The following is a 24,011-nucleotide window of genomic DNA, read 5'->3' on the forward strand; positions in this document are numbered from 1 at the left end:
ACAATTCAAAATGAATAATTCAATTATTTTGCGTCTTTCGTTTTTTGATCTTTCTTTATATAGAAAAAGTTTACAAATTTTTAATTGTAAATCATTTTACATTGATCGATAAAACGTTCACGTTCTACAATGGTTTCACTTCTTTCATTATTAATGAGCGAGTGAAAGAAAGACAAACACAGGAGAAATAGTCCTTGACTTTCGATTATAATCGCATTTTCAAATATTTAATGTTGTCGCTAAACATCATTTCTTCGCGCGATGATTTGAACGATTAAAAGATGCGTGTGTAGGAAGTTGTCTGCCAAGTTGGATTTATGATAATTTCTATATTTATTGTATATATTCTATACATAAAGTCATTTTATTAATAGCGTCTAGAAATATCAAGTTCCTTAACGCCTCGCAAAACGTTTTATATGAAAATAAGGCAAATTATTTAAATTTTATTAAAAACCACAAATTTTAAAATACAGAATATCAACAAGTCGGGAAAAAGTCAAGGAAAAATTATTTTTTTTGTCAGGAAAGTTAGGAAAATGTCAGAGAAAAATGTATAAAAAAAAAATTTCATTGATTTAAAAATTATTTAGGAAAAATTTCAATAAATCTAAATTTAAACTATTGTTTTTTGTAATCGATATAAATTTAAATTGCTTCAAATTTTAATCAACCATCAATTCAAACGATCAAAAAATTCAAATTATTCAAATTTAAATATTTTCAAATTTTAGTTCATTCGAATTTCAATTTTATTACATTTTATTCGATTCAAATTTTAATTTCAATTTCAATTACTTCAACTTTCAATAAATTTTAATTTTTATTGGTTAAAACAAATTTATTAATTAGAAATTTCAATCAAATGTAAATTTAATCGATCGAAACTTAAAATTAATGAAATTCCAATCTATTTATTTTTCAATTCAAAATTTTATGAAATTCATTTATTTTCAACAATTTCAAATTAAAACCTTCTAAAATTTAATTATTGTCTGAAATTTAATAAAATCTTTTGAAATTCAATTATTTCTAAAAATTTCAACTGTAACTCTTCTAAAATTCAATTATTTTTAGTGATTTTTATAATATTCTTTGAAAATTCAATTATCTAAAAACATTTTTCAATTAAAAACTTTTAAAGTTCAATTTCTTATTCTTTCAATTTTTTCTGTAATTTCTGATAAATTATTCACCAACAAAAATCAGTAAAAATTTTAATTAAATTAAATTTTCTTTAAATATTTAATTATTTAAAACAAAGTTCAAATTTAAAATCTTTTGCAATGCAATTATTTTTTAAAAAAATGTAATATAAAAATCTGTAAAACTTAATTATTGTTCGAAATTTTTTTTTGACCATTAAAAAGTAAATAGTATTTTGAAATTTTTTAATTCGAATAAATTGTTTAAATTCGATTTGAAAAAATTTAAAAAAATTAAAAATTAAGAATGTTTTTTAGAAATTTGAATTAAAATTTTGATAATTTGTCGATGCGAAGCCTGAATTTATCCAAATTAAATTTACCTAAATTTTAAACCATTAATGCATTCAATAATTGATTAAAAATTTCAAAATTTGAATAGATACAAATTAGTTATTTTGCACTTTAATTGCTTTTCACTATCAGTTTTTTTCACTTTTTTGTCAATCTTAAAATCTTAAAATCTTAAAATACTCTTGACTTTATATACTTATCATTATTTTTGGATTAATACAATTTTTGCATTAGTAAGAAAATAAATTCGATTGTTTCTCATAAAAAAAAAAATGAAATCGTCTTTCCGTCCATGGAGAAAAATATCAGAATTATAAAATTAATGAAGCATGGAAATTATCGTGTGCTAGAAATTAAATTAGCGTTTCGTCTTTTTATTTCTGTTCTGAAATATCTATAGATTTTTAGCATGAGCTAATAAATCGCAAGAAATATATTTGGTAATCATTGAATATGTTATAAAAGATTCATTAATAATATAATTATTTAATTTTTTTTAATTATTCGTTATTTTAATAATAATTACTATTATTGCATATAATAATAGTTAATAATAGAGTAATTTTTATTTAAATTTCTTTTTTTTTGAGATCTTTTATTATGCGATGAAATGATCTATTATTGGCAAATATTACCTCTCGATATTTCCTTATATTGCAATTTGTCTTTTTATAATAATAATTATACTTGTCCTTAAATAACGGTATATATTTGTCTCTTTCGATGCATATAATATCTGCCTTCTATTATTGACTTCTTATATTTTTGAAATATTTACGAATCATATATTTTTTTTCTTTTAAAAACTGTATTTTTCTTGCTTACATAATATGTACAGTTTTCAAAAATATTTTTCTCCTTGGATTATTGTGAGAAAATGATCCTGAAGTTTACAAATATTTATGATCAACAATTAGAAAATAAATTATTTTTTGAGACGAAAAATTGTAAATTTTTTTTATCTAAAAGAATATTTATTTTTTATAATTTTTTGATCTCATTGTAAGAAATAATATTTTTGAGACGAAAATTTTCATCGAATTTTTCATTCAAAAATAAATTTTTTATTTTTTGATAAATAACAAGAAATATATCTTTGAGACGATTAAACTTTATTAAATAAAAATAAAGTTTTTGTTAGAAAATAAATTTAATAATTATTTATTTAGAAAAATTAAGTCAAGAGTTTTTAAATTTACAAAAAATTTTTTTTTTTATTTTCTGATCGATTGAGGACATTAAATTTTATAAAATTATTTTTTTTCCAAAAAATAAATTAATTCATTTATTATTTATTTATAATAAAATTTTATTTTACAAACTTTTTTTGATATATTTTATTTATTTTTGAATTTTTTTTTATTTAAATTGAATTTGGTTCCTAGGTAAATAAAAAAAAAAAAAAAAAATTTGAACTGAAATGTTTCTTAACAAATGTCGGTTATGTAAAATTTTTTTTTCCAAATAAAATACAATAATTTCGAGTAGTTTACTTTGAGGAAACAATAGAGTACTTTTTGTTGTATACAGTTACAGCAATAATTGAAAAAATTCGTGTTGCGTTAAGTTGTCTTAGGTCATTTTCTCTGATGGTATGTTTTTAATCAGATGCTCGCACGCTTTTCTAGCAAATTATTATTTATTATATATAACCAAATGGAAAATAACACCTTTCAAAAGGAAATAATTAATGTAGGAAGTCTTCATTAGTCACGTTATGAGCTATTTCACTTCATGATCTTTCAAATTCTATATAGATATATAATTAAATTTCTGAAATACTATTACTGCGTTTGTTGATTAATTAAAATTCAATATACTTTTTATTTAGAAATTTTTTTTCAAATATTAAAATTAACAGTTTCATGGATAACTTTCCAATTAATATAATATTTAATACTACAAAATCGATATCAAAAAAATTCTCTCAATTTCCTTATCTTGAATAACTATATTTAATATTTTTTTTTCAGTTTTGTAAATAAAACAATTTATAATGTTTTTTATTATTCTTTAAAATGAAATTTCAATGTATTTTCCGGTATTTTCCATTGAAGTTTTAAATTTTCTAAAAAAAAATTCAAATTATCTTTTTCAATTAGTAAATTTTTTACAGAAATGTATAAATAACTCCAAAATTTACATAAAATTTATATTATTTTCGATTTTCCATCCCATTTCCTCTAAAAGTTTTTTTTTTAAAAAACGTTCAACCCATTGATATAGTCTCAAACTAAAAAGTTGTTTTTAACATAAAATAAAACTATAATTTTGATTTCATCAAATATAAGATTCAGTTGTATAATTTTCAAAAAAAAAAAATTTTTTTCAACTAAAATTTTTTTGTTGATTCATATAATTATTTTATTTTTTGTATTTTTTGTTTAAATTTTAGTAAACAATTATAAATCTTTGTCTAATTTTTAAAAACAATAGTTTATTTTCATTTTCGTACAATCCTGATTTGTTGAATTTTATTAACAATATTTTGTTCAACGAGTTATTAAACTTATTACATAATGACTTTAAACAAAAAAAAAAGTTAAATAATTATTGTTTCACAAAAAAAAAAAATTCTGAAAATTATACAACTGGATCTATTACATAGTAAAATTAATTTTAATTTTAATTTTAATTTCATTTGGCAGTGATAAAAACAATTTTTATTTTTAGGTTATTTTAATGGATTTTTTTTTACATTTTTTACAAAATTTTTAAAACAATATACGTCTTTTTTAGTAGGCAATACAGATCTTCTTTATTTAAATTATTTAAAAAAATTTTAATTAAAATTCTTCTGGAAAATTAATTATTTTCAATAATTTTAATGAAATTCTTCACAAATTCAATTATCTGTAAATATTTTTCAACTAAAAATTTTATGAAATTCAATAATTGTTTAAAATTAAAAAAAAATCAACAAATAATATTATTACCGACAATTTTCATTCAAAATCACTTGAAATTCAATTATTTGAAAAAAATTTTTAATTTAAAACCTTCAAAAATTTAATTATTTCTAAAATTTTCTATCTTAAACTTTCAGAAATTTAATAATTTGAACTCTTCCGAAATTCAATTATTTTTAATAATTGTTATAATATTCTTCAAAAATTCAATTAATTTTTAAAAATTACAATTAAGACTTTTTCCAAAAATTCAATTATTTTTAATGATTTTTATAATATTCTTCAAAAATTTAATTATCTAAAAGCATTTTTCATTTATATAAATTTTTGGAAATTCAATTTTTGTCTGATTTTTCTAAAAAAATTCTTCATTGATAGAAATTGATAGAAATCACTTGAATTTAAATAATTTTTAAAAATTTATATATTGTAAATATTCGAAAATTCTATTATTTAAAAAAAAAAGGTTTTATTAATTTATAATAATTGATAAATTATTTTCAATTCTGCGTTAAAATTTAATTATTGTCTGAAATTAAACACAATCTTTTGAAATTCAATTATTTATAAAATTTTCAACTGTAACTCTTCCAAAATTCAATTATTTTTAATAATTTTAATATTTCTTTTAAAAATTCAATTATTAAAAAAAGTGTCAAATAAAAATTCTGAAATTCAATTGTTGTTGGAGGTTGAAAAAAAAAGTCAACAGCTGTTTAAATAAAACAATTTTTTTCGCTCTTTAAAATCGATTAGTTAGAATTTTCATTTTATGGAATTTCATTTGTCATAATTATTTTTGAGTCGAAGTTTTATTTGTTCTAATTTGTATTTTGCAGAATTTTCATTAAACCGATTTTCTATATTACTGAATTTTTATATAACCAAAAATTTTTATTTGTCAGAATTTTTATTTACTTGAATTTTCATTTAACATAATAGGAATTTAAAAGAATTTTCTTTTAAATGAATTTTCATTTGTTCGAATTATTATTTGATATAATTTCCATATAACCGATTTTTCATGTATACTACAGAATTTTTACTTAAGGTATTACTCACACGACTGGTAACATTCAAAAGTTTTTTCTAGTCACTGTACTTATGAAACAGTAAAACATGCGAGTTTCAAATAAAACTTTTGCGCAGGTACAGTTTCACACATTAGGCATCTCAGTTCATATACACAGACACACACATATCACGGTCTAGAAAAGCGATCATGGCAACGTCGCAAGTTTTTGATTGCAAATGGCGTCTTCTGTTAAAAGATTCTTTCGCAGTGAAAGATAAAAGTTTTTGTTTTAAAGTGCGTGTAGATGTAATATTAAAATTTAAAAGATGGAAAAACAATTGAGACACAAAGGCAAATTTATTAAACAAAGCGTTCTTACCAAGAAGACGAGTTTTCTTGCCCAAATGACTCGGGGAAAACAACTTTGCGATGAATTAAATAATGTCAAAGACGTAGACGTAAATAAAGTGACAGAAATTTGTCCTGGTCGACGAATTGTTGAATTGGACGTCATAGCAAAAAATTTAAAGTGTATAAAGTGCAAGGAAGCAATTTTCCTGAATGATATTCAAAGTGAAAAGTGTTTTGGACTAAACTCAGTTCTAACCATCCGCTGTCAAAAATGTTTGACAGAAACATCAGTTCCAACTGGAAAATTCCACAAAACCCTGGAATCACACTCTCACTCTGACGTGAATACAAAAGCAGTTTTAGGTAAGATTTGCTGGTTTGTGAATTACTTTATCATCTTAATCTTAACCTAACCTCACTTTTTAAATATGCAGGAGCTGTACATTCAGGAATCGGAAACACGGCGCTAAATAAGGTGCTAGCGTGTTTAAATATTCCTTCAATATCAACAAACTTGTATAAAAGATATGAAAGGGAAGTTGGGCCTGCACTGGAAAAAATTGCAAAAGACAGTTGTAAACAAGCCGCTACGGAAGAACGCCAATTGGTAATAAACAATGTCGACCAGCTGTGTGAGGATCTGTAAGGTTTTTTTTAGTTCTTAAGTTTATTATTTAATTTAAAACAAAATATAATTTACTAGTATATTATAAACATATAATACACTTATAAAATATTAAATAGAATTGAATGCTTTTATAATTCTTCATTTGATCTACAATATGTATATTTATATATTACGAATTAATTTATGTTATCATTTCTACAATATTGAATTGTATAAAATCAAAATTTTTTAAGTATACACATATTTATACATATAATATACGCATATTTCTAAGTGTCCAAATGATATTAAATGTTTTCAGAATATTTTATAAGATCTGACATAAGCCAAAAGTTTTGAACGTTCCTATGAACGAAATTTTTTTTGCAACTTCTTCAAGTACGAATTTTAATACAAAATATTGTTCAAAATATCTAAAAAGAAGTTATTAATTTAATAATTATTTAATTTACTGTTTTATTTTACATGGTCATCATAATTTTTAATAATTTATAGTTTGAAAAAAATATTTGTTCATATGAACGTTCAAAACTTTCGGCTAATGATCTGACTGCATATTCATATACCATAAATTGATTTAAGTATTGATTTATACTAAATTTAATTGTATAAAATTTAAGAAATTTTAGCTTGAAATGTGTAACACGTTTATAAAATTCCGTAATCTTATAAAATTAAATAATGTAACATTATTTAAATGTTGATGTCCATATTTTAAGGCATTTACATTTAAGATAAAATGTAACAAACAATAAACAATTTGAATTAAATTTTTAAATCTTTTCATTTTCTTTCTTAATATATAAAATTTATATTTGAATTTTTTTTCAGTCCACTTGATATTGCGAAAGATATTTATCCGTTCAAAGAGATTTTGAAAAACACACCAGAAGAATTTGACTCGGCTTTGGGAAATATTGTCAATATCATAATATCATATGATATGGGATGGAGTAAACGCGGAAACGGAAGAAGTTATAATAGTTTAAATGGATACGGTTGTATAATAGGATTTTTAAGCGGGAAAATACTAGATTTCGGGACGAGAAATCGCAAATGTAAGCTTTGCGCAATAGGACGACAGAAAGAGGATCACGATTGCCGTCAAAATTTCGACGGGAGTGCCAAGGCGATGGAATCTGATTTGGGAGCTGAGTTAGTAAACAATAGTTCAATTTTAAAAGAAACTGGTGTTAAAGTCAGAGTTGTGATTGGTGACGAGGACAGCTCAACAATTGCGAACATTCGTAAAGGGAATGAGGAAACGATTTACAAACTCGCTGATCAAAATCATTTACGCAAAAATGTTGGTAAAGAGTTATACGCATTACAAACCGATTTTAAGGAGTTGAGAAAAAAAGGTGTTATCCAACACATTAAAAAGTGCTTTTGTTACGCAGTTGCACAAAACGAAGGAGATCCTGATGGAGTGTCAGCAGCGTTACTCGGAATACCAGAGCATTTGTTTGGAAATCACGGAAACTGTGGAAATTGGTGTAGCAGAAAATTAAATAATGCTACAAAATCACAGACAGTTTTATTGACTGATAAAACTCTCAAGAAAGAATTGAAACAACTTTTCAAAAAATATGCGGATAGTGCAGAAAAATTTTCCATTGCTGCTTCAAGTCAAGCAAATGAAAGTGTTAATAATATTATGGCCCATAAAGCTGCGAAAAATCAATGTCATAGTCTAAGTGAATCTGCGGATTATCGTTTTGCGAGTACTGTATGCTCCAAAAATATTGGAGAAACACATTTGTTGAATGTGCAAGAAACATTAAATCTTTCTCCTGGTAAGCATACGAAAGCGTTTGCAGAAAAAAAAGATAGAATTCGATTGGCAAGGAGGATCAGACAAAAATTACCAGAAACAAAAGCAAAAAGAAATTTATTAATCAAAGAAAAAGAAAATCAACGACAACAAAAAGAAAGAAACGAAGGAATCAAATATAAATCGAATTGTGGCTTTGACATTCCAGCGGTTGCTGACAAAAAAGCTATTCTACAGTCTTTAAAGAGTTTAACAGGAATTGTTTCTAGAACAATTATTCAAAAAATAGCTAATGCAGGTCTAGATTTTGAAAAACTTGAAACAACATATAAAAATGCAGGAAGTGTAGGTTTGGTACAATTGTTGACTGCATTGAATGACCAAAAGAAGGCATTGGTCACTAAACACAAAAATATTCTTGAAAAAATTACAGATTTTTTCAAAAATCATTGCAAATGAAAGCCAATGTTAATTTTATTATGTAAGTTGTTTGCAAAAATGAAAAACATTCAATAAAACTTGAATACAAAATTATATAATTTATTTTTGTTGAAAATGTTCAAATTCTATGAACAAAACAGTATTTTTATATATTATAACCAAATTAAAGATGTGCAAATGTGTAAGAATAATATATATAATATATTATTGTTTCCGTTGAAAGTGTTTATAAACAATTTAATATGTAAAGTGTAAAATTATTAATTTAAGAATAAATAAAAATGAATTATATTTTAAAATATTTGTAATTTTTATCATTTATAATTATCCTCATAGTTTTATTTATTTTTAAATCTTTTTTTTTAGATAATTTATAAGTTAAATCTTAAAAACCAATTTTATTTGTTAAATAATAAGTTTATGAAATTTTTATATAAAAAATAATTCAAAGTTTAGGCCATTTAATCAAAGATAGGAAAAACATTTTTTTAAAAACTTTTCTATTTTAATTTTCATCATCATTTTCAAGAGATTAAAAAATCTATAAACCATTTTATTACATTTTGTAAAAAAAAGCAACTTCCAATTGTATTGAAAAATTATACATAAACGTGCGAATGTATAATATTAATAACAAAATATATAAACATGAAAATACCATCGAGATGTTGAGATAAAAAATAGAAAATTGATTTTGTTTTTTTTAAACATTAGAATATATGGCTTAAACAACAAAAATTTTTATAATAACTTTTGTTTATGATATTTTATATTATTATATATTTAATAAGAAGTTGTGACTATTGAAAAGTAAGACAAAGAACCAGGATTTAATTCAAATTTCGCGCCTAAATCAGCAGATCACATGTATCGTTCAACAAGCGCTGTTGCCACATATACTCATTCATCCTTCAAAGACAGCAAATATTTTATTAATTTTTTATCTTTGAAATTAAATATTTTTTGAACAAAACGGTAAAAAATTTTCATTTTTTTTATATAAGTTCATTTTTCCACCATAAATATTGTGTTAGTTTTTTTTCTAAATCTGTCGAGTAGTAATGATGCAAAAAATTGAAATCTGTAATGAATACATGGTTTTCGTATCCCGTACATGTAAAAGATTGAAACTTTGATTTCATTTTTTGGGACTTAGAAACGGTCAATTTTATTTTTTTTTGTATTACTTTGTAGATAAATACCTAAGGAATAACCAGGCACACTTTTAAAAAAATCTGTCGAAAAAAAATCTACGTGAGTAATACCTTAACCGAAAAATCATTTAATAGAATTTTTAATTGATAGAATTTTCATTTGTTCGAAATTGCAAATGACCGAAAAAAGTAATCGACAGAAAAATTTCGGAGCGATTTTTAAAATCACAATTTTTTTTTTTATTTTTTGATTGGTTACTTTTAAAAATCGCGTCGAAATCTTTCAATTCTATCAATTAGAAATTCTGTTAAATGATTTTTCGGTTAAGTAAAAATTCTGGAATATAAAAAATCAGTTATATGGAAATTTTATATGAAATAATAATTCAAACAAATGAAAATTCATCTGAAAGAATAAAATGAAAATTCTATGCAATGAAATTTTACCTAATAAAAATTCTTAAAAATGCCTATTATATTAAATGAAAATTCGATAAAATAAAAATTCTGTATTATAAAAAATCGTTTTGATGAAAATTTCTGCAAAATACAAATTCGAACAAATAAAAATTCGACTCAAAAAATAATTATGACAAATGAAATTTCATAAAATGAAAATTTTATAACTAATGATTTTGAGAACATAATATAATCATGCGTCCCATCCTGAATGAATTGAATCGCTTTAAAAATAATTTTAATTCTTTTTTTCAATTAATTCTCGGAATTTAAATGAAATGAAAAAACTCTTTCTCTCTCTCTCTCTCTCTCTTTTAAATGAAATGTGCGTGTCCCGCAAGAAAAGTGCACGTGTAAATTGCATTCCATTTAAAATGCATGAAAAACCGGTTGAAACTGTATATCTTGTGATAAATAATAATTTGTAAATGAAATTTGGTTTGTCACATAGATTTGCACATATTAAATTGAGTCGATCATGCATCGATCGAAAATACCGGTTAGGAATTATATTATATCGGAATAAAATTGTATATACATATATATATATATATATATATATATATACACAGAATATCACATTGGGTGCCTTCGCGTTAGTTCGCGCAAGGTGAAAGCGCATACATATTACGAGTTTTCAGTCACGGCCGAGCCGCGACGGTGTTCACAGCTTGTTTTTCGCTTCTTTTATACATTTAAAAAAAAAAGAAAAGAAATAAAGAAAGAAAAAGTGAAGAAAATTTGTTATTCAAGAGATGTTTTAGAGACGCGACATTTAAACTTGATAATTTCATTACATATATATTGGTAACTTGTAAACAAGGACATTGTCCTGGGTGCATATTCCAGGATTATATACATATATATACAGTATATTAGACGAGAAACCATGACGAAGAAATGAAACAGGGTCCAAAGACACTTTCGCGTCGACCCAACACCCAAGGTTCGTAAAAGAAATTGATTCCAATCCGAGGCCGTTTCCAAAATAGTTAAATTTCTTAATATCTCGTTGAATCGAATTATTTAAAATAAAATTAAAAATGATTTAGAAATTTTTTTCAGTATTTTTTATTTCTAAAAGTGACTTAAAGTTTTAAATACGAAAAAAGTATTGAGAAAATTAGTAAAATAAAAACTGAATGAAAGTGAATTAAATTAATTTATTGAAAATAGTTGATTAGCGGAATTTGGAAATTAAATATTCAATTTATTTACTTATTTTTATTTAATTATTTATATGAAAATTTTATTTCTATATACAAATTTTTAATCAAAAACAATTTTTGAATAATTAAAAAATTATTTTTTACAAATTTTTATAATAATTATTTTATATTCAATTTTTGAATTATTACAAAAATTATTTTATATCTAATTTTTGAATTATTAAAGAAATATTATTTTATATCCTATTTTTTGAGTAATTAAAACATTATTTTGTATCCAATTTTTGTGTAATATTGAAAAATTATTTTATATCCAATTTTTGAATAGTTAAAAAATTATTTTGTATACAATTTTTTTTTTAATAATTAAAAATTATTTTTGTATCCAAGTTTTAAATAATTAAAAAAAGTGAAAAGATAGTGTTTAAAGTCGTTTCCTTAAGACACGGTTCAAATATCTCAACAATTTATACTAAGCTAATTAGAAGTATCATAAATCTCACGAGTTATATAATAAGTATAGGGATTCGGTTAAAAAGTATTTTACATTTTTTTTTCTTTTATTATTTTTAACGAGAAAATTTCTAATTATAATATGTAACATTTATTTTTAATTTTAAATGTTAAAATCGTCTTTTTAACGAAGCTGAAGTACGCAACGTTTATGATAAACAATTTTTAAAGAAATAATTTTTTAAAATGAAAAATTCTATAATTTTTTGCTTAAAAAATTTAGGTAACTTGTAGTTTTCAGTAATCAACAAATTATAAAATAATATTTTTTAGGCAAAAAATTATAGAATTTTTTATTTTAAAAAATTATTTCTTTAAAAATCGTTTATCATAAACGTTGCGTACTTCAGCTTCGTTGTTTTTAAAACAAAAAAAAAATTTTTTTTTGATAGTAAAATAATATAAATTATAATAAATTAATTTGAAATTCTTATAAATACGTCTGATCAGTCAACAATAAAATATGTATATATACTTTCTAATTCTTATCCGAAAGTGATTCGTTTAAAATATATAAATGAAATTTAATTTTAATTAAGTATAATTTACGATTTAATTATTTTCATTCGATACATAAATATATATATTATAATAATTCTAATTTTACTCATAGACAATAATACTAGTAATTTTTCGATAATAATATATAAGGTTATAGGAGAATTTTATTTTTTTATAATTTCTTTTCAAAACTCTACCACTTTGATTAAAGTGACTTGCATTTTTTTAGAAGAATAAATAATTAAATAAATTTAGATAATTTCGTTGAAAATTTAATTATTTTAATAATTTCAAAAAATATAATATTTAATTTATAACGCTGAAGTTCACAACGTTTATTATCAACGATTTTTGAAATACAATAATATTTTTTTGGAATAAAAAATTCTATGAATTTTCGTCTCAAAAATATTTTTTGCAAATGTTTGCTTATCAACAAATTATAAAATACATTTTTTTTTTTTGATAAAATTTTTTTATAATTTTCCCCCCTTAAAGAAAATTTGTTTTCTATTTTTCTTATATTTGTTTTCTATTATAATTTATATTATTTATTTGAAACCCATTGATTTTCAAATAAATAAATAAATATTAAAAAATTAAAAAATAAGTATAATAATAAATAATTGGTAAAAAATAATTTTTAAAAATTTGTGTCGAAATAATTTCAAATATGAAGAAAAAAAATTATCTTAAATTAATTCATAAATGTTGGCGTTTATTAATTTGAAAAAATAAAATTTAAAAATATACGAAATAATAATCATATATAAAAATGTTTCGAAAAATATGTAAAAAAAAAAAAAAAAAAAAAAATAGAAAGAGTATAAATATAGAATTTGTGAGATAATGAAATAGAGTGAATTGTTGCGAAAACATTTTTATAATATTCGATTCGACAAGATATTTTGAGTTTTTTTTTTTTTGGTCTTATGGCTTAAATATATATTGAGAATGGAAACGTTTTTGTTGAGATCATTGTGGTTGACCTTGTGAATGATTTCAAGTATCCGTCAGCCTTGGAGGAGGCACAATCCTTTTAGTTGGACCCACAGAGGAAACTTCATTTTCAACATGTCATCAAGTTACACATGTTTCACCACTTCAGGCCCTTGGACTCGTTCAGCTGCGATTGGTCGATTTGGACGAAAACACCGACACTCAGGAGACGTCCTGTTTTGTTTCAGAAGGTTCAACGAGAGACAGATTTTAGAGTAAAAATTAGAATCTAATTTTAACAAGAAATTTTTTTGTTACTAAAAAAAAAGAGTTGAGAAAAAATATTTTTAAAAAACCAGAGTGTCTAACGGTCAGGGAAGTGAGGGAATTTCTTTAATTTTTTTGGAATTCTTTATGAACAAATTAAAGTAACTATTAGTTTCAAAAAATTTTTTTTTTACTTTTTTCCCAAAGCAAATGCAAATTAAAAAGTTATTATTATTTATTATTATTATTATTTATTATTATTTAATGCTAATACCCACATTTAACTTTTAAAAATTTTTACGCCGTCAAATATTAAATTATCGAATTTCTATTTAGCAAAATTGTATAATGTGGATTTTATATTAGGCAAAATTTTCAATTTACATTTAACTAAAATTCGATTTAAAAGAATTTCTATTTAGCAAAACTCTTATAAAGCATTTTTTCTAATACTATATTTTTTTAAATTTTAATATTTTCAATTTAACGAAATTTATTTTTATAAAAATTGACAAAAAAAAAGAATTAAGTAGAATTTTTCTTAAATGAGAATTCTGTTAAATAAGAATTAAGTTGGAATTAAAATTTTCTTTAATAAAAACTATGTTAATTAAGAATTTTGTTAAATAGAAATTCTGTTAATTGTGGATTTATATTCAATGACAATTCTGTTAGGTAAATATTTTGTTAAGTCAAAATTCAAAAAAAATTTTAATAAATAAAAATTTGATAATTTAAAATTTGACGCCGTAAAAATTCTTTTAAATTAAATGTTGAGAATGTCCCCAATTAGTTTATTTATTTCACTTAAATATTTTCTTTTTTACGAAAAATTATATTTATTTGGTTAAAAAAACATATTAAATTAGTGGATAATAGACAGGTAAATGATTTAATTGTATGAAAATAAATTTTATTTGATCAAAATAAAAAATTTTTAGTGTATGTCAGGGAAAAGTCAGGGAATTTTTTTCCTAATAGCTGTTGTTAGACACCCTGAAAAACTGAAAAAACAGTTTCATTTCAATAAATTTTTATTTTTTTTTTTTTAATTTTTCCATTATTTTTTAATTGTAATTTGAATTAATTGTTTTAATTTAAACTTAAATCAAAATTTTAATTCATAATTTTGGTTTAAGTTTAATTATTAATTAATTAATTAATTAAAGTCTAATACCTGTTATTAATTAATTTTAATTTAGGCAAAATATTTGTTCAGTTGAATTCAGAAAGTGATTAAAAATTAAAGATGAAAATGTGAGAAGAAATGAAAGCAAGGAGAAAAATGTTTAAAAGTCCTACATTTAAAAAAAAAAGAAAAAAAAAAAAAGAAAACAGTTATTCTTTATATCCAGAAAAGGAAGTCATAGTACAGAGGCACTTGGTACTTGAAAACAGTGTATTATAACAACAAATATTTTTCCCTCAACAACAATGAATACTACTTACATTTAAGTTTCTTTGACTCTTGACATCCGGCATAATATTGCGCATGTTGCATGTAGTTAGTATTTATCTCATATACTTTTGTCTAAGTTTTAAGCACATCTGAAATTGTCAAACTTGAAGAAAAGGCGTATAAGAGAGATATAATTAATTATTACAGACATCAACGCGCCTATTTCGTATTATATTAATCCTTGTTCTAGATTTATCAACCCTGATCTTGATGACTATGTGTCTGTCATCATGAATTTTCTCTCAAGCACGTATGTCATGTGCGGCAATGAAACGTGCAATCACAAAAAGTGCAAAATCCTAGAAAATTAATACTTTTTATTTTCATTTTTCAAAGAAACGTGAATAACTGGTTCATGTGTGTTTTTATTAAAATAATTCTTTTCTATAACTTTCAATTATTTTTTTTTTTACAAATATTTCAATTAAAAATATTTTTTAAAATTTATTTTTATTAAATTATTTAATTAAATAATTTTATTAAATTAATTTTATTAAATTAATTTTATTAAATTACGAACTTTTATTTTTAATTATTGAAAAAAATTAATTATATAATTAAAATTTCATCTTCTTTTTAAAATATAATTTTTTTAAATTCAAATTTTATTAATCAATTATTTCTATAAAATTGAAAATTATTGAATTTTACTATAATTAAATTTTATTATTAATAAATTAATATATAATTTGTTACAAATTTCGAAAATGTTTGTTCACAAAGTTTTAAATATAACAAATATAGAAATTAAAATTCTTAAAAAATTGCAGTGAATTTTTTTTTTTTTTTTTAAATAAAAATTTGATTAAAATTCCATGTAAGGAATTAAGGCAAAAGAAAGTTGTATAGTTTTTGGTTTAATATGCACTTGAAAAAAAATTTATTTGATTCAAATACTCGATTATTTGAGTATTATTAAATAAATATTTACTTGAACCAAATAATTTTTTTTTAAATTAAATAAATTTTATTTGGAGCAATAAAATTTCTGTATTTGAAAAAAATACCATCTCAGATAATTTATTTATTTATTTATTTATAATAATTAATTATTAATTATTAATTTATAATAATTATTTTATACTTAAATAAAAATTTATTTGATAATAGTCAAGTAATCGAGTATTTAAATCAAATAAATTTTTTTTTTACTGTGGTAAAAAAAATTTTGGGACAATAATAATTATAATTTTTATAGATTTCTTCTGCAAATTTAAACTATTGTAGTTTTTTTTTTTTTTTTTAAAACTTTAAAACGATTAAAAATAGTTGAATTTTGGAAGAAAATTTGAAATTATTACATTTTAGAAAATTGTAGATGAAAAATTTTAGAAATAAAATTAAATTTCAGAAGGTTCTAAATTGAAATTTTTGAAAATAATTGAATTTTAAGTGATTTTGAATTGAAATTTTTTTAGTAAAAAAAAAATGTTGTAAAAAATATAAAAAAAAAGACGAAAAAGTCGGAAAGTCTTATAATCCGAGAGCTGAAATTGGAAAAATGGGAAATTGAAAAAAAACCCGTCAAAAATGTCAAAGAAACTATTTGTAAATAAAATTTATTGATAATTAAACTCTAAAAAAATGAAACAATGACAAAAAAATAAATTAGCTACAATTTTAATATTTTTAAATAGTTGTTTTTTTTTCTTTTTAATTTTTGTGATAAATTTTCGACAAATATATGCCTAAAATTCTGAACGTTCAAATGTATTTTTTTCATTTCAAATTTTATTACAAAATTAATTGCTTTCTGAATCAAAAATTAAATTCTAATATATGTCCTAAATATTAATGTCCTTTTTTTATTTTTTCGCAATATTCAAAAATTTATAGATAAAAAAAAATGATTTCATTCATTTGAATGTTCAGTACTTGAGGCACATTTGACAATTTTTTTTTTCTTTATTTCTTATGTGCAAATATTTCATAAATATTTTCTTATTTTTTCTCCTATATACAGAAACAACGTCAGATGACAGCAATTATGAGACGCTTTACGCATATCAAATCGATGACTTTAGTACAGATTCGGAAATTGAGGAGGAGGAAGAGGATGAGGAGCGGGAAAATAATTGTGATAATTCACAAATTACAAGAACGATGTTTAATGAAAATTTAGAACCACCAACGAGGCCAACGCCACCGCCTCCAAGAGAAGCGAGTCTCACACAATCATTGGGAAGGAGAATGAAAATTCTCCGACGAACGTGGACCATCACCAAGGGTAGTTTAGGACGAATGCGTCGACGAACGTCTGGCGATGATTCATCAACTTATAAAAGTGTCAATAATGATCATACAATAACGAATAATGATAATAGTAAATATTTCAATTTTAAAAAACATTTAAGAAAAAGTATCACTGGCCTCTCGACATTTTATCTTGAGAATAATCAGGAAAATGGAAATAATATGAAGGACAACAATCAGAGTAACAGTAATATTAAGGAAGGGATTTATAGTAACAGTAATTGGTACACGGACACAGATCTTTGGAGAGATGATAGCAGTTCTTTGCAATCTGAAGTTAATAGTGCTGGTAATTATTTTATTTTTTTTTTATTATTTGTCATAATTATTTTTGAAACGAATTTTTATTGGTTCGAAATTGCAAATGTCCGAACAAATAATCGACAGAAAGATTTTTAAACTAAAACTTCAATATTTTGAAGCTTAGAAATTGTAAAATTTGATGGAATTGGTCTCATTTTTTAGATAAACACTTCAGGAATACTCATGCAAAGTTTTAAAAAAATCTGACGAAAATAACTTCACACTATACTAATACCTTAACACAATCTTTTGAAATTCAATTATTTTAAAAAATTTCAATTTAAAAGCTTCTAAAATTTGTTTGAAATTTAATAATTTCAATTATAACTCTCCTGAAATTCAATTATTTTTAATGATTTTTATAATATATTCTTCGAAAAATTCAACTATCTGAAACCATTTTTCTCTTAAAAAGTTTTAAAATTATTGTATTTTTGTCTGAAATTTCTAATAAATTTTTTTAAAACAAAAATAAATCAAAAATTTTAAATTAAAATCACTTGAAGTTTAATTAAATTTAAAAAATTTAAATTGTAAATCTTTGAAAATTCAATTACTTTTACAATTTTATCTAAAATTATTTGATAAATTATTTTTAGTTCTGTAAAATTTAATTATTGTCTGAAAATTAACAAAACCTTTTGAAATTCAATTACTCTTAAAAATTTCAATTTTAACTCTTCCAAAATTATTATTTAAAAGCAATTTTTATTTAAAAATCAGTAAAACTTGATTAAGTATTGACTGAAATTTTTTTGACCATCAAAACTAAAAACTATGAAAAATTTTAAGTTCGAATAAATTGCTTTAATCAGACTTCAAAAAATTATAAAAATAGAACTTTGAGAATTTTTTTTAGAAATTTGTCCTACTTAAATAAAATTTTGAAAATTTATTTTACAATTAGTTCGATTTTGAAATATTCGAAATAAATTTTCTTGATAATATTTTTATAGAATTATTCTTATTACAGAATTAATCAAATGAATTTAATATCTAATAACATTAGTTATTTAAAATAAAATATTTATTAACCAATTAAATTTTGTTAAAATAAAAAAAATCGAATTTTTCGACTTTTTTTTGAATATAAATCGACTAAAACGACTTTTTTTGTGCCTTAAACTTGATCCGAGGCCTGAAAACACTTTTTTAAAAAGTTTATCTTTCTTTTTTTTATAAATTCAACAAATTTAAAAAAAAATTATTTAATTCACACTATTAATTCAAATAATAATAAAATTAAATTAGTATAAAAAATAAAATTTTTTCAAAATTTAATCGCAGTAAAATTTAACTATTTACCTTATAATTTGAAAATTTTTAAATTCTATTTGTTGTATTTAATTTTTGTTGGGAATTTATCTAATTTTTCTAACTAAAATTAGTTAAAATTCGATAAATAGCAAATAAAAAGAATGGATTTTACAAAATAAGTAATTAAATTTTAAAATTAACAAGTTTTTCTAAAAATGATTAAAAAAACAAGTACATTACAAAATAATTGTATTTTTAATAAATGGAATTTTTTTTCAAAACAATTTATATTTTAATAGTTAAAAATATAAAAATAACTGAAATTAAAAAAATGATAAAATGATTAATTAAAAACAATGACGATTAATAATTTTTTTTTTTAATTTAAAAAAAATATTGGAAATTTAAAACAAATTTTATTAAAAATAACAACTTCCCTGTGTATTAATTGTGTAAATTAATTTTTAATTTTATTTTTGTTTAAATTTGTTAAATTTCGAAAGAAATTGTAATCCCGAATGATTTTTTTTTTCTAATAATTTTGAATATTTCTTTTTGTTTTTTTTTATTTATTTTGTTTTTAATTTTATATAATAGAATTTTTCTTATATTTAACTATGTTTGAATTCGAGATTAAAAATGTAAATAAGTAATTGAAATAAACAGTGAAGTTCATTAAATTATTGACAAATGAGGCGTGGGGTAATAAATTCTCAGCTAGTTTAGAATTAAATTGTTGTCAAGTAGAAAGTTTACTTGTCAGTGCTTTCACATTGTTAATTAGGCTTCCTTCTGTCTGTCAATCAGTGCAGAAGATCTGACGATTATTGTTTTCTGACTTTCGGTGTGAACCAAGGTTTATTGTTCGCTTCCATATCTAGGTTTTAATTCATAAATTGCGAGTAATTTTTAGCTCACATTTTTTTGACCTCATTAATGTATAAAACTATAGTTTTCTTTATTCATTCAGTAGTTATAATAATAATTTATTTTAATTGTCATATGACAACTTTTACTTGTTACTTTTTTTTTTTTAATTTTTAATTAAAATTATTTCACAATTAAAAATATTTTTTTTAACTTTTCAGATCACTACAGTGTTTTGACGGAAGAACCTTTATATCAATTCTACGCTGCGGCTGCCGCGAGAGTTGCTTTTGAATCCGATTCCGATGGATATGAAGAAGTTGAAGACATCACGCCTTCTTCGGCTGCAATGGAACTTGCTAAACCTGGACATCGTACTTTATGGTGTCAAACTCCTCAAGTTATTCACAGTGGCCTTTTGCGTAAGTTGATTTCTTTTTTTTCAGTTCTAAATGGAATAAATAAAAGAAAAAGAAAATAATGACCAAAAATGAATGAAAAATATATTTTTATTTAAAATTAAAAAAGAAAAAATGAAATTAATAAATTTATTGTAGAGACCTTAGCAGTGGAGGAGAAAAAAATGCAGGAAGCAAAATTTGAAATAGTAACATCCGAAGCATCGTATTTGAATTCATTAAGAGTTTTAAATAATGAATTTGTTTCTAATAATGAATTAGTTAATGAAACTCTAACACAAATGGAACGTGATAAACTCTTTGGTGGAGTTTCATGTGTACTAATGTTATCGGAGAGATTTCTTGCTGAAATGGAAAATGTATGGAAAGAAGATCCAATGCTTCTTGGCTTGCCAGATGTTTTACTTAAACATGCAGAAAGAAGTCTTGCCATTTATGTCACTTATTGTTCAAGTCAAGTTAGCATAGACAGTACATTAAAGGAACTCAGGTAAATAAATAAAACGCTCATTAAAAATTATTATTATTATTATTTTTATTTTAAAATTATTATTATTATTAAAAAAAACTGGAAATTCTGACAAAGTTAAATAAAGTTAAATCAATATTGAAGGAGTAGCAATTAAAAGTTTTGACTTTTTCTACTTTTAAAAGATTTTAAACTAAAAATTTCAAAAATAATTTAATTATCGGAGAATTCATTCAAAATTAGGAAATAATTAAGTTTTTTTTAAACAATAATAATAATTTAAATTATATTTTTGAAAATAGTTGAATTTTCAAATATATTGAATTAAAAGAATTGTAAGTAATTGAAATTTCGTAAAATTTGATTGAGAGCTTTAAAAATAATAAAATTTTTAAAATGAATTTAATTAAAACTTGAAAATATGTAATTGAATTTTTCTAAGAATTTGATTTGTTCTTTATACAATGTTTGTTTAACATAATTTTCATTTATCACATTTTTTTAAAAATAGAATTTACATTTGATAAAAAAGAACAAAATTCGAAAATGACAAAATATTGTCTGGAAGTCAGGAAAATATTAGGAAAAATTATAATGAAAATTTTGTGTCAACCCCTGAAAAGAATTATCTTACTAGTAACTTATAAATTGAAATGTATAATTAATTAAATTTAATACACATTTCAGAGCTAGAAAAGGTTTAAAATTTTTAGAAGTTGTTTCCCGAATAGAAATGCGACCATCATGTCAAAGTCTTTCGTTGCACTCGTTTTTGATGCTTCCAATGCAACGAGTAACAAGGTAATTTTAATTTTCTTAAAAAAAAAAAAAAAATGATGAAATATATTATAAAAACTTTCAAATATTACAAATATATATTTAAAAGAAATCTATTAATTATATAATTATATTGTAAAGAAATATTGTATTTTAGATTACCTTTATTGGCTGATGCTGTTTTATCGAAAATACCAATGAATCATCAAGAAAGAGCTTCTTGGGAAAGAGTTTTATCACATTTAAGTTTCGTTGTGGCCGAATGTAATGAAGGAGCGAGAGCCGCGAGTCAACTAATTGAAATGGAAACTTTAGCAAAGTAAATAAAAAAAAAATTAATTATTTTTCATATTTCCGTTTAAAAAAATTTATTAAATTTCTTATTTAATATTTAATTTTTATTTTATTTCAATAAATATGAAAATTCCATTTTATTTAATATTATATTTTAATTAAATAAGAAAAATTTGTATCAACTTATGTATCTATTTGCATGTATTAAAATTTGTATTTTATAAATTGTAATTAAAAAGATTAAATTACAACTAATCATTGTGATTTTAATATTTTCTTATGTTTTTAGAAAATTAGAATACTCCCCAAAAGTGCCGTCCATCGATTTAAGGGAAAGAAAACTTATTCGCAGCGGTACAGTAACACAACTGTCAATGAAATCTGACACCGAATACAAATTAACTTTTGGAAAAAAATTCCAAAAAACTCCTCTATTTCTTCTTTTGCTCACAGATTATCTTCTAGTCACAAAACTCAAAGCCAGGTATAAAATTATTTTTATTTAAATTTCTTTTCTATTGATATTGCTTTTAATTATTCTATATTAAAAAAATCGATTTTTTAAAAATTAATTTAGAATACTTAAATTAATTTAAAATAATAGAATAATTAATTAAATGAATGAATTAAATATTAATTGATTAATGATAATATTGATTTAATGTGAAATTTCAGTAATCATGAAGATACATACACAGTGATAGATTTGTGTAAACGAAATCTCGTTGCTTTGGAATCAGTACCGGAGAATTCACCATTTTCGGGACGACACGCAATGGTTTTAACACTTCTTGAGAATCATTTAGAACGACAAATGGAATATGTTATCACTTGTGAAAGTGATACCGAAAAAGAAAGATGGTTAGACGCTGTATCACCTCCAAAATCAAATTTAGTTGGTGAAACTTTATACGAATCATGGGATTGTCCTCAAGTTATGGCGCTTTATTCTTATTCTCCGGGACAACCGGACGAACTTGCAATGCAACCTGGTAATGTGAAAAATTATTATATATTATTTATTCATTAATATTTTATTCCAAAAATAAAATGAAATTTAAATTCGCAGTCAAATTATATTATATATTTCGAAACAATGTTGCGATCTAATTTTTAAAAAATTAATAATTTCAAAAATAATTAACTGTATTTCTAGGAAATAAGGTGAAAAAAATCATTATTTAAAAAATAATTTAAATAAAAATAAAATAAATTAAATAAATTAAATAAATTTAAAATAATTAAATTAAATAAATAATAAATTTAATAATAAATAAAATAGAAAGAAAAAATTAAATAAATAAAAATTAAATTAAATAAATTTAATAAATAATTTCATTAATTTAAATTTAATAATACAAGCGGGAAATTTTTTTATTTAAGAAATTAACATTTTCTAAATTCAAAATTGTTCAACAATATTCATGTTTTCTAAAATTGTTGATTTTTAAAAAGTCAATAATTCCGTAATAATGTTTAAATAACTGTAATTTTTGTTTTCAGAGATGCATGATTATCATAGCCTCGCAATTCGATCTAAAAGTCATTTGATAAAATTTACAAATTTCAAATGGCGAACGACATGAAAATTCGTTTACTAGAATATGAATTTACTATAATTTTTATTACATAAAAATATTTTCAGCAAATACTTCTTTCATATATATATATATATAATTTTTATTGATTATCATTTTTAAACATTGCAATTTTTTTTTCAAAACTTTAATTATATATTTTGTATATAATCTAAAATTTATTTCTCACATTTTTTATTTAACCTAATTGTGCCCTAATTTTGAATAATACAAATTGTAATTAAAACCAAATTTTTTGAAGCCTAAATGTAATATGGTATATAATTTATTTGAAGCGTATTAAAGTTTTGAACAAAATAAATTGGAGTAATTAAAAATGATAATCAATAAATTTGCAATAATTTCAAATTGAAAATTTTGAAAAAATGAAATTATTTCTAAAAATCTAACTGTAAAATTTCAAAAAATTCAATCATTTCTAAAATTTCTATTTGAAACTCTTGGTAAAATTATTTTTTTTTTTTTTTTTTTTTTTTTTTTGTAATAATATTTTAATCAATTTGAAATATTTGTCAAAGTTCTCAATTTGAATAATTTTTATGAATCATACTTTGAATTTTTTTAAGTAACTTTGAATTATTTTTGTTTAATTAGTTTTACTGTGTTAAAATGTTGAAAATTTGTTGCAGTTCAATTATGAATTCTAAATATAAAATTTCTTAAAACATTCTTATTGAGAAATTTAAGAAAAAAAAA

General features: G+C 21.8%; 2 protein-coding genes across 2 annotated transcripts in view; both read left to right on the forward strand.

The window, feature by feature from the left end:
* The window catches only part of LOC127280833 (probable serine/threonine-protein kinase DDB_G0282963), a 41,440-nt gene that overhangs the window by 16,212 nt on the left and 1,217 nt on the right, over positions 1-24,011 (forward strand). Inside the window, exons 7-13 of the mRNA XM_051304116.1 lie at positions 17,042-17,620; positions 19,980-20,180; positions 20,316-20,667; positions 21,334-21,447; positions 21,581-21,742; positions 22,007-22,201; positions 22,393-22,709. Of these exons, the coding sequence (XP_051160073.1) occupies positions 17,042-17,620; positions 19,980-20,180; positions 20,316-20,667; positions 21,334-21,447; positions 21,581-21,742; positions 22,007-22,201; positions 22,393-22,709 (1,920 nt within the window). The remainder of the gene's footprint in view (positions 1-17,041; positions 17,621-19,979; positions 20,181-20,315; positions 20,668-21,333; positions 21,448-21,580; positions 21,743-22,006; positions 22,202-22,392; positions 22,710-24,011) is intronic.
* LOC127280840 (uncharacterized) lies at positions 5,540-8,736 on the forward strand. Its single transcript, XM_051304130.1, has 3 exons — positions 5,540-6,137; positions 6,209-6,416; positions 7,234-8,736. Exons 1-3 carry the CDS (start codon positions 5,750-5,752, stop codon positions 8,633-8,635), a joined length of 1,998 nt encoding a protein of 665 aa, XP_051160087.1. The 5' UTR covers positions 5,540-5,749; the 3' UTR covers positions 8,636-8,736.

The sequence above is a fragment of the Leptopilina boulardi genome, unplaced genomic scaffold, assembly GCF_019393585.1.
Source record: "Leptopilina boulardi isolate dan_hultmark-lab unplaced genomic scaffold, ZJU_Lbou_2.1 LbouV2_255, whole genome shotgun sequence".
Lineage (NCBI taxonomy): Eukaryota > Metazoa > Arthropoda > Insecta > Hymenoptera > Figitidae > Leptopilina > Leptopilina boulardi.

Excerpts from the sequence above, each read along its gene's own strand:
- LOC127280840 (XM_051304130.1), top strand. The coding sequence starts at position 5,750 with ATGGAAAAACAATTGAGACACAAAGGCAAATTTATTAAACAAAGCGTT. Across the intron at positions 6,138-6,208 it reads GAATACAAAAGCAGTTTTAG|GAGCTGTACATTCAGGAATC; the intron begins GTAAGATTTGCT and ends TTAAATATGCAG. Across the intron at positions 6,417-7,233 it reads GACCAGCTGTGTGAGGATCT|TCCACTTGATATTGCGAAAG; the intron begins GTAAGGTTTTTT and ends ATTTTTTTTCAG.